We start from the raw sequence: 10,979 nt of genomic DNA, 5'->3' as shown, positions 1-10,979 counted from the left end.
GGCACCTATTTTCTCACAAGTCGTCCACAAAACCATTGGTTAATAGGAAATATTACCTTGCAAAGTTTCTTCAAATGCATGCCACAAAACAAAGACATCATGGCATTCATTTTAAATTACATAAAAAAAAAAAAAAAAGAACATGTCAGGAAATCATAAATATATTGCTATAGACAACTGAACATGGTTTCTTGAAAGACTGCAGAGCAAGGAATTTCACTTTATCTTTGGTGCATTCATGATAAAAGTGAAACTCATATTTCAGTATTTGGAATATTTAAAATGCTTTTTTTTTTTTAAACCCAGAAGCTTCCTCCTGCTTCTTCATGGTATTCTGGAGGAGCATCAGAATACCATCAGCCTTTGTTCATAGTTGGAGGATATCATCCCTCATTTGTAATCTTCTAGTTCTCTTATCTATCTCATGCATTGCCATAATGGCTCCTTGACCAGGGTCCATCAATCATGGCCCTCTCCGACAGGAATGTACTCTAAACCTGGTCACTATGTGCTGATGCTGTGTAGTGACTGGGATTGCTGCCAAAGCTTCCCCACCTCCAGCCAGCATGAGCCAAAAAAGTACTCCTTGAGTTAATCTATTTATATATTTCTTTAGAGACACAGGGGCTCATTTTCAAAGCACTTAGGCACACACAAGGTACCATTGGTTACGATGGAACTTTGTAAATTTAAGTGCTTTGAAAATGAGCCCCATCGTTACCTATGGAACTTTGTAAGTCTTTGAAAATACGCCTCAGTGTAGAAAAATTATCAGTACTATTTCAAGTGCCCTGGCAACCTAACTGGCAAACCTGGATTAGCCTTATCTGCAGAGTCAAAGGATTCACTTCCAAGGTGGCTGGAGGGCTTTCACATTCTGTCAATCTAACGGTCAGGAGGGAGGCAAGAAAAAAAACAAAAAAAAACGAATGAGGAAAACAGGATGGTATGTGTGCAGGAAGAGTAGGAGAGAGGTACGAGGATTCTAAAATTGTGTGCAGCATGGGATTTAAAAAATACAATTGTCACTACTGGTCTCGAATTTACAAGGTAAAAATTAGTTTATGTGAAAGTCACTCCACATGTACTGGCTTTCTTATGCAACACTGTTCTCCAGTTACCTCTCTCAAACTCTGCTCTATTGTATCCCATCCTTGCTCTCCATATCTTATCATTTGTTAGGAAGTATAATTGGAAGGTTGGCAATGGAAGGATAAGGGACTCAGGTTGCAACATCTGCAGCTGGATGACAAGATTTCTTAACCGACATGGTGAATGGGCCTTTTCTTCATTCAAACACACCTCCATCATGTACAGTGGGTTAGCAAAATTTTGCACCAACTGAAACGGACCAAAAATTACTTCACATAAGGAAGAGAGCATATTAAGCTAAATTCCATTGTTTTAAAGGCATCCCCATCATTAGTGTTTTGGGAAAATATGAGCCTGAAGGGGGGAGAATCTTCACATTTAAGTTGCCTGGTCATACTTTCTCTATTGTCCAGTAATAGGGATGCTATCCGTAGATCCACAATTGCTTCTGTTCATGTTATAATCTTGACATCAGCACTTTTTCACTAGGTATTTTGGAACCTAAAAATGCAAGCACAGAAATTACAACAGGCTATGAATGGGATAGTTCTGGTAAATTATTCCCCCGGTTTTGTCTACAGTACAGGCCATCTATAACCACGGCAATAAAATACAAGCAGAGCACTTCAACAACAACGGCAATGATATATTTTCTGAATAAGACTGCAAATAACCAGGCCCTTAGCGACCACAATTAAATAAATACATTGAAAGCAATGAATAGTCATGCAATGTACTAGTTATACTCAAATATTAGGGACCCTAATAATTAACTAGAGCAAGAGAACACTTCTGTCCTACATAGTAACAGTAAATGATGGCAGATAATGACTCACATGGTCCATACAGTCTGCCCAACAAGGTGGGCAGAGCCACACCTGTCACTGTGTGTAGATTCATGATCAAATACTGGCATCAGAAATAGGGCACTTGACAATTTGCCACGATACCAACCAGTTACATTTGGCATAATCATGGAAGAGTGATTTTATTATTTTGGTTGCAGCACTGTCACATTCATTGTCAACACTTGATTAAACCAAACTGACATTTTACTCAGTCAACCTTAAGGCGTCCTGACACTTATCATTGGTCCCAAATGGGAAAGGGGGGTGGGTTTTGGTATACCACATTTTTGTGGTTACAATCAAAGCGGTTTACACACATACATACACACACATATATATATATTTATATATTACACACACGTACAAGTAATTATTTTGTACCTAGGACAATGGAGGGTTAAGTGACTTGCCCAGAGTCACAAGGAGCTGCAGTGGGAATCAAACCTAGTTCTTCTGGTTCTCAGGCCACTGCACTAACCATTATGCAAATCCTCCACATCAGTAAAATGCAAATGTCAGAAATCTATTGAAAAATTCAGTTACTATTCTTAGGTATGTGGATTGATTCTCATATCAGTTTTAAGCCCCAATTTCAGCTTTTTCTTTCTTGTTGTTTTAAGTAAGATTTGTTTGATCAGGGGCTTGAAGGGAGGGGAGAAGAGGTAAAGCTAGTAATTCATGCCTTGTTAAATTACCAAAACTAGATTACTGCAGTGCAATGTACAACAGACCGCAAGTTATTAAAAATGTTTACAACTGATTGAGGACATGGCAGTTAAAATCTGAGCACTGGATGTCAGTTGCTTTTAGAATAAAATTTAAAAGTGCTTATTTTACAATACTCTGGGGTTTGCCATTTTATTTAGTGGATGTGCTTATTCTTTATGCCTCTGTTCATGCACTACACTCTTTCCAAAATAATCTTTTCTGTGTCCGCCCTCCTAGAGTGTATTTATCATGCTGCATTTGCCAACTTAGATCCAGCATTATTAACACATTGCCACAGGACTTGCACTTAAGGCAGTGGTTTCCAAACCTGGTCCTAGAGACACCCTAGCCACTCAGTCAGGTTTTCAGGATACTCACAATGCATATTCATGAGAGAGATTTGCATGCACTGCCTCCACTGCATGCAAATCTCTCTCATGAATATTAATCGTAGATATCCTGAAAACCTGACTGGCTAGGGTGCCTCTAGGACCAGGTTTGGGAACCACTGACTTAGGGAGTAGTACTGTAAGGAACCGCATAGTTTTAGGCAGCAAGGCTGCATGTAAATAGCAGTATTATAGTCATTTACTTACCTAACTGGCTACTTATACGTGTAAATCTCGACTAGCAGGAAAGTATGTGCCATACACATTGGGTGGAGCCCACAGGTATAGATATAAATTATAGAATACTACAATTTATGCGCACAGTGTCATATACATTAAGTGCAGGCATTCACACAAGTTCTAGGGCTGATGTAACAGGAGTGGAGGAGTGGCCTAGTGGTTAGGGTGGTGGACTCTGTTCCTGGGGAACTGAGGAACTGAGTTTGATTCCCACTTCAGGCACAGCTCCTTGTGACTCTGGGGAAGTCACTTAACCCTCCATTGCCCCAGGTACAAATAAGTACCTGTAAATGTAAGCCGCATTGAGCCTGCCATGAGTGGGAAAGCGCGGGGTACAAATGTAAACAAAATTTTTAAAAAATGCTTGAATGTCCATTCATTCGCTTCCTTTTCATTTATTTCTTTGGGTTCAGCTCATAACTTTTTCAATAGCAGCTCAACTCGAATTAGAGTCAGGTACAGTAGGTATTGCCCCATCCCTAAAGGGCTTACAATCTAAAATGTTTGTACCTGAGGGGATGGAGGTTTAAGTGATTTGCCAAAGATCACAAGGAGCAGTAGTGGAATTTGAACTGGGCTTCCCTAGTTGTCAGACTGGTGCTCTAACCACTAGGCTACTCCATCTACTTTTCTTAATAGAGTTGGTTAAAATAGCTGCTTGCTTTATCTCTTATCTTGCTATTCATGTTGACTACTACTACTTAGCATTTCTATAGCGCTGCCAGGGTTACGCAGCGCTGTACAAGTTTAAACATGGGAAAGGACAGTCCCTGCTCAAGAGAGCTTACAATCTAAAGGTAACAAACTATGTAGTCAGTGTAGGTATCATGAATGGGGAAGGTGGTTAGGCGCCAAAAGCAAGGGAGAAGAAATGGGCTTTGAGAAAGGACTTGAAAATGGGCAATACATAAGCAGGCATATTTTCAAAGCACTTTGGGAGGCTAAGTTCCATAGGTTTCTATGGAACTTTGGGAGGCTAAGTGCTTTGAAAATGAGCTTGTAGGTATGCTCTTTTCATCATTTAACACTTTCCATTAGAAGGTTTTAATTAACAGTACTCATGTTAAGCTTTAGGGTAGGGTAATCTGTATATTGACATTATAATCACATTCAGGCAATCATACATTCCTTATACAAGCTGGTAAAAGTTTGATTCATATAAAAAATTTGTATTTATACATTATATTGTGTTTTTATTGCTACCTTATGAAGATCCATGTCAGTGTGATTTGTTCATTAATATTTCATATACACATACATATATCTATATATACATACACATATTGATACCACATACATTTTTGTATTTCATTCTTGTTTTTTCTTTTATTTAATGGTTTTATTTCTTTGCACTTTATGATTTTGTTTTTGATATATGTATTTATTAATGTACCATTTTAGAACACTAAACTCCTGACAAAGGCATTTACTCCAAAACACGGTCGTGTCGAGTCTGGCTTCTCTAGTTGTGAGTTCTAGTTTGATAGACTCTGTACTTTTCATTGTGATAAATAAATAGAAGTGACTTCCATACATCTTCTATACTCGTTGGTTCTCCTTTCTTGACTTCACTGCATCCCCACTGGTTACTACCCGTGATGATCCTGTTCTTCTTTGATCTTTTCCTGAATGCACAAAAAACTGCTCCATTTGGAGACTTAGGGGCTCATTTTCAAAAGAGAAAGACGTCTTAAAGACGGCATAAAGTGGCATTTCAATATTTTTCTCTGAAAAACGTCCAAATCAAGATTTTCAAAACTCAGATTTGAGATGTTTTTCTTTGCAGAACCTGAAGAGCCAAGTTTTTAAAGTTACTTTAAATTGTTTATGGGCTAATTTACATCAAATCTCTTTTGGGAGCAAATTCCAGTTGAATGAAGCAGCAAAAAAGAAAGCGCAGTGGTGTGTAGATTCCATGCTGGCCTTTTTTGGACAGGAAGGGCCAGCTGATGGTAATTTATTGAGCACAAAGTAGAAGCAGGAGAATAGGGAATAGCAAGTGTATACAGATAGCCAGGAAGACCTAACCGAAAGGCCCTGAAGGTAAGCGTGAGGAGTTTAAAGTGGACAGCTGTGGCTGAAAAATCATGAGCAAGGAAATGGAGGAGTACAAGGATATTCTGAACCAGCTGCCTGCCAACTGGTTCAACACAATACAATGCACCTACAATTATTGACACTACCAATATATTATTCCTCCATGGTGAGCTGTAGTCAAAATGACATTTACTAAACCCATTTTCTTTTTATTATTATTATAAAAGCACATGCACACAAAAACATTTTAACTTACCAAGCTTAGCTGCTATTTTATTAACCGCCTCTTTGTTTGCACAGAAAGTTAATCCGTTGGCCCTGTGCAAGATGAACAAAGTGTTACTCCTTGTTCTTGGACACAACACAAGTCAAGACCTGGCTGTACATTCAAACAGTAGCAAGAATAATTTATTTTAAAAACCCTCATCATGCTGATCTACAATAGGGGCTTCTCAACCCAGTCTTCGGGACACACTGAGCCAGTCTGGTTTTCAAGATATCCACAATGAATATGCATGAGATAAATTTGCATGACTTACCTCCATTGTAAGCAAGTTTCTCATGCATATTCATTGTGGATATCTTGAAAACCAGACTAGCTTGAGAACCCCTGATCTACAATGAGCAACCATGCTCTGTTTTCTTGGATATGTACCTTTTATAGTATACTAGTAAAAAAGGCCCATTTCTCAAAGAAATGAAACTGGCGCTAGCAAGGTTTTCCTCGGAGTGTGTACGTTTGAGAGTGTGTGTGTGAGATTGAGAGTGTGTGCCAGGGGCCCCCCCCTCCCTCCCTCCCAGTGCCAGGGTCATCCCCACTCCGTCCTGCCCTCCAAGTTCCAGGGTCGTCCCCCTCCCTCCCTCCCTCCGAGTTTCACAATCCCCCCTCCCCCCACTGAGTTTCACAGTCCCTCCACCCTTCCCCTCTGAGTTCCAGGGTTCCCCCTCCCTCCTAGTTCCAGAGGCCCCCTTCCCTCTGATTTTTAAAAGTTATCTTCACTTACCAAGTCAGGGTTACGGCGGCGGCCAGCAGCGGTAAAACGCGTGCAGGCTCGGCCCTTCTCTCTCTTTCTCAGCTGTGGTCCCGCGGAAACAGGAAATGAGGGCAGGACCACAGCTGAGAGAGACAGAAGGGCCGAGCCTGCACGTGTTTTACCGCTGCTGCCGGCCGCCGTAACCCTGACTTGGTAAGTGAAGATGACTTAAAAATTGGAGGGAGGGGGCCTGGAACTGGAAGGGAGGGCCGACGATACCCTCATGCATGTGACATGCCCTTTTCTCTCACAGTTCCGCCCTCGACGTCATCACGTTTTGATGCGACGGTGGGACAGAGAAAGATGGTGACAGCCAGCATGAACCCTACAAACCCTTCACTGCCACAGAGTCAGCTTCAGAACGTTGGAGGTGCTTTTTATTATAGTAGATTCTTTAATTAATCCAAGTGCCCCTGTTCTTCATCATTAGTTTGGGCATGGGAAACATTAGTTGAGCATTACTAGAGTAGAATTTAACTACAATTTCACTTCCCTCAGCTACAAAATTCAGACATATGATACACTTTGCTCTCCAGAGAACACTCTTATGGTGAAAAGGCAGGCTTATTATCTGGCCAAATTAACATGTCCAACAGGCTGTCCAAAATAATATTTAGACCCAGGCAATTATGCAGTGATCTCATCTTGAATAAGAGGTACTCACAACTACTGGGAGGAGCATCTACAAGTGCTTTCCTATCCTTTTTGTGAGGTGAAGGGAGGGAGGGGGCATGGAGCAATGTGGCCGGGATGCATCAAAGGAAAGGTTCCAGGGATGAAGAGTAGTGGTAGTGAAGCCCTGCTGCTGCTGCTGCTGGCGGCAACCTTTAGCAGACAAATCTGCAGGGGAAGAGATGCTGGACCACAGTCAAGGGGAGGGAGGAAGCGATGTTTGAAATGGGAAGGAACAGACACGGAGAGGTGGTGGACCTGGGGGTTGAAGGGAACAAAGCAGATGCTGGATAATGGAAGAGAGAGGGAGACGTGGGAATATTGAGAGGGGGCAGGATGAAACAGAGAGATGGGACTATGGAGGGGAGTTGCAAGATTGGGGACCTCTAGCACACAGGATAACAAACTATTACACTAGAGCTGACGCTGGAGTTGACACTGGGGCTAGGGGTGGGAGAAGGGAAAAAGGGGCTGATGTTGGTAGATAGCAGGTTAGTAGAAAGGGGCTCATACTAGGGCTGGGAAAATGGTCTGATGCTGCTGGGAGAAAGAGAAAGGGGAAATGGGACTTGATATACCACCTTTCTGAGGTTTTTGCAACTACATTCAAAGTGGTTTACATATATTCAGGTACTTATTTTGTACCAGGGGCAATGGAAGGTTAAGTGACTTGCCCAGAGTCACAAGGAGTTGCAGAGGGAATCAAACTCAGTTTCCCAGGATCAACGTCCACTGCAATAACCACTAAGCTACTCCTCCACTCCAAGGGTGCTTGGAGCTAACACAAGGGCTGGGGGCATTTTTTTTTTAAAAAGCAAGCACCGTATGTGGATACTTACACCTGTTTCTTCGTCACAACTCCAAGTTGCACAAAAATAGACAATGCATTGTTCTGCATGTCGCGAGACAGTGCCTCATAGCACTGTGTAGCTCCTACAAAAAAAAATACATGAAATATGGTGCCTTATACTTCTGCGTTGTTAAAGTTTAAAAAAATATATATTATTATTTTTATTTATAGGCATTTGCACAATTATAATCAAGCAATTCGCTTCTACGGAAAAGTAAACCAGTAACTGAAAACTAACAATGTATACTGTAAGACTTTTAAGTCTATATTTTATTTATTTTATTTTCAGCACTTGATATACTGCAAGTGATCCCTGAGGTGACTGTGTAGTTTACAATTTCTATTACAGGTACTTTGCACTATCCCTAATGGGCTCACAATCTGTTGTACATTGTACCTGGGGCAATAGAGGGCTAAGTGACTTGCCCAGGGTCACACAGAGCCGCAGAGGGAATTGAACCTGATTCCTCAGGATCTCAACCCACTGCTGACCATCAGAAGCAGCAGCGGGAATCGAACCCGGATCCCCAGGTCTGCAATCTGCTGCACTAACCATTAGGCCAGTCCTCCACTCACAATCATGACCTCAATTTTCAATTATTACAAATGCTAATGCAGGCAATTAATCAAACATTTTATTCTTATCCCAAATCAATTAAAAACTGAAAAGTACATTTTAACATTATACAAATTTTAGGGAGGTATTATACAAGATTGGATATCTGAATTATATTTAATGACTGTATCAACAAATTGGTTTAATAAGTTAAGTGGCATAGTAATTTCAATCTAAATCAATGCCTGAGGGGATAAACAATTATCACTTTTATCCAGAAAAAAGTGTGTATAATCCACGGGCATCAACCTTAGTTTTCACTTCAAACTGGTTAAGCCAGCATACCTCCCTATTTTAATTCTGTGTTTTGCCCATAACTTATTTTTGAATATTACATTCACAATTCATTTTGCACATAATGTAAAATAAGATTAAATTAGGTCTTACCTGCTAATTTTCTTTCCTCGAGTACCTCCAGACAGTCCAGACACTTGGGTTTGTGCCATCCTATCAGCAGGTACAGACTGAGAAACTAATGAGCTGTGATGTCATAGCTTAAGAACCTTGTGCAGCTGCCAGCCAATATTTGATCAATAAAGTACAGGACAAGCATATAAAAACAAAACAAAAAAAAGATTCCAGTCCCCCAAAAGAACTAAAAACATTTCAATAGACAAGTATGAATCCTGAACCTTAAACAGACAATATGTAGAATCCAGCAAAAAAAAAAAAAAAAAAAAAATCAATCATTGCTTCCATATGAAATAAACCGAACACTACTGAACTTCAGCTACAGGTGGGTTCTGGATTGGTCTGATGTGGTCTGGTCAGACTCAGGAAAAGAATATTAGCATGTAAAACCTAATTTAACCTTCCTTATTGTCCCACCAGACCAGTTCAGATGCTTATGTAAAGCAGTAAATTAGACAGGGTGGGACCTCACAATCCCCATCTTGGCCTGCAAATCCAATCTGTAATGGCAGACAAAGAAATGTATGCCGCTTTATAAATTTCATGAGGTGGAATTAAAGAGTTTTCTGCTCAAGAAGCACACTGACCTCTAGTAGAGTGACCTTTTAAAACTGAAGATACTAGATGCCCAAGGATATAAGCTGATGAAATTGTTTCCTTAATTGAGCAAGCTACAATGGCTTTAGACCAGGGGTTTTCAACCCAGTCCTTGGGGCACACCCAGCCAGTTGGGGTTTTCAGGCTGTCCCCAATGGGGTTAGCCTGAAAACAAAACTGGCTAGGTGTGCCCAGAGGACTGGGTTGTGTCTGGGTGTGCCCCAAGGACTGGGTTGAAAACCTCTTTAGACTATGACTCTCCTCTTACTGGCTCCTCCAAACAAAGACACCAACCTGTTTTCCTTATCCCTCACTGACTGGGATCAACACTCAGCCCATATCCAACTTATGCAAGACTGCAGACTCTTATTTCTCTCTTCCTTAAGAACAGGCAGAGAAATTAACCGGTTTTAATGAAAAGCGGAAACAGCTTTAAGAAGAAAAGATGGTAGTGGCCGAATCACTACCTTCTCACTAGAAAATAAAAAAGACAAGGCTTCCAACTCTGAAATGTGTCAAGCAGAGCAAATGGCAATGAGAAAAACAGTTTTAAGAGTATGATCATTCATGGAAGCTCCTCTTAGAGGTTCAAATGGCAGACAAGACTTCAGTGGCGTACCAAGGGGGTGGGGGCGGTCTGCCCCGGGTGCACGCCGCTGGGGGGGTGCCGCGGCACGCGGAACCTTGCATGACGTAGCTATAATTTGGGTTCCTCTTTCCCACATGCATCACTTTGAACTTGCTCACATTAAACATCATCTGCCATTTAGACGCCCAGTCTCCCAGTCTCGTAAGGTCCTCTTGTAATTTTTCACAATCCTCCTGAGATTTAACGACTTTGAATAACTTTGTGTCCTCAGCAAATTTAATTACCTCACTAGGTCATTTATAAATATGTTAAAAAGCAGTGGTCCCAGCACAGATCCCTCGGGAACCCCACTAACTACCCTTCTCCATTGAGAATACTGAACATTTAACCCTACTCTGTTTTCTATCTTTTAATCAGTTTTTAATCCACAATAGAACACTACCTCCTGTCCCATAACTCTCCAATTTCCTCTGGAGTTTTTCATGAGGTACTTTGTCAAACGCCTTTTGAAAATCCAGATACACAATATCGACCGGCTCTGAAAAATTATAATCAAGAGCATTACATTTCTCAGATTATTTTCTAATATATAAACTTCATTTAATTGTAATATTATTTCCCAGCTGACCAGTACTTGTGCTTGAAAGCAATCACTACAGGTTCCTTTCTCATAGAGCCTATCTTCTGCACACAAGTTTGATTAAAACACTGCAGGTTCCTTTCTCATAGAGCCTATCTTCTGCACACAAGTTTGATTAAAACACTATCTTCATAATACCCAACAAAGCCCAGATATTCTTTAGAATTGCCCAAATAGTAAGCCAAAATATAAATAGTTCATCATCAAACATATAAATGCGCAGTAGAGACTTCCCTCTCTGTCCCGCCCCGCGTCA

The 10,979-nt window shown here is 40.8% G+C and overlaps 1 protein-coding gene across 2 annotated transcripts in view; it reads right to left on the bottom strand.

Moving 5' to 3' along the window:
- Positions 1-226: 226 nt before the first annotated feature.
- Positions 227-10,979, bottom strand: part of GNPAT (glyceronephosphate O-acyltransferase) — a 127,553-nt gene continuing 116,800 nt past the window's right edge. For both annotated transcript variants that reach the window (XM_030196441.1, XM_030196442.1), the window contains exons 14-16: positions 7,860-7,953; positions 5,571-5,632; positions 227-1,593 (exon numbers count right to left, since the gene is read on the bottom strand). In XM_030196441.1, coding sequence (XP_030052301.1) covers positions 1,550-1,593; positions 5,571-5,632; positions 7,860-7,953 — 200 coding nt within the window. In that variant the 3' untranslated portion in view covers positions 227-1,549. The remainder of the gene's footprint in view (positions 1,594-5,570; positions 5,633-7,859; positions 7,954-10,979) is intronic.

This window comes from Microcaecilia unicolor, chromosome 3 (genome assembly GCF_901765095.1).
Source record: "Microcaecilia unicolor chromosome 3, aMicUni1.1, whole genome shotgun sequence".
Classification (NCBI taxonomy): Eukaryota; Metazoa; Chordata; class Amphibia; order Gymnophiona; family Siphonopidae; genus Microcaecilia; species Microcaecilia unicolor.
This window is presented reverse-complemented; position numbering and strand designations above follow the sequence as displayed.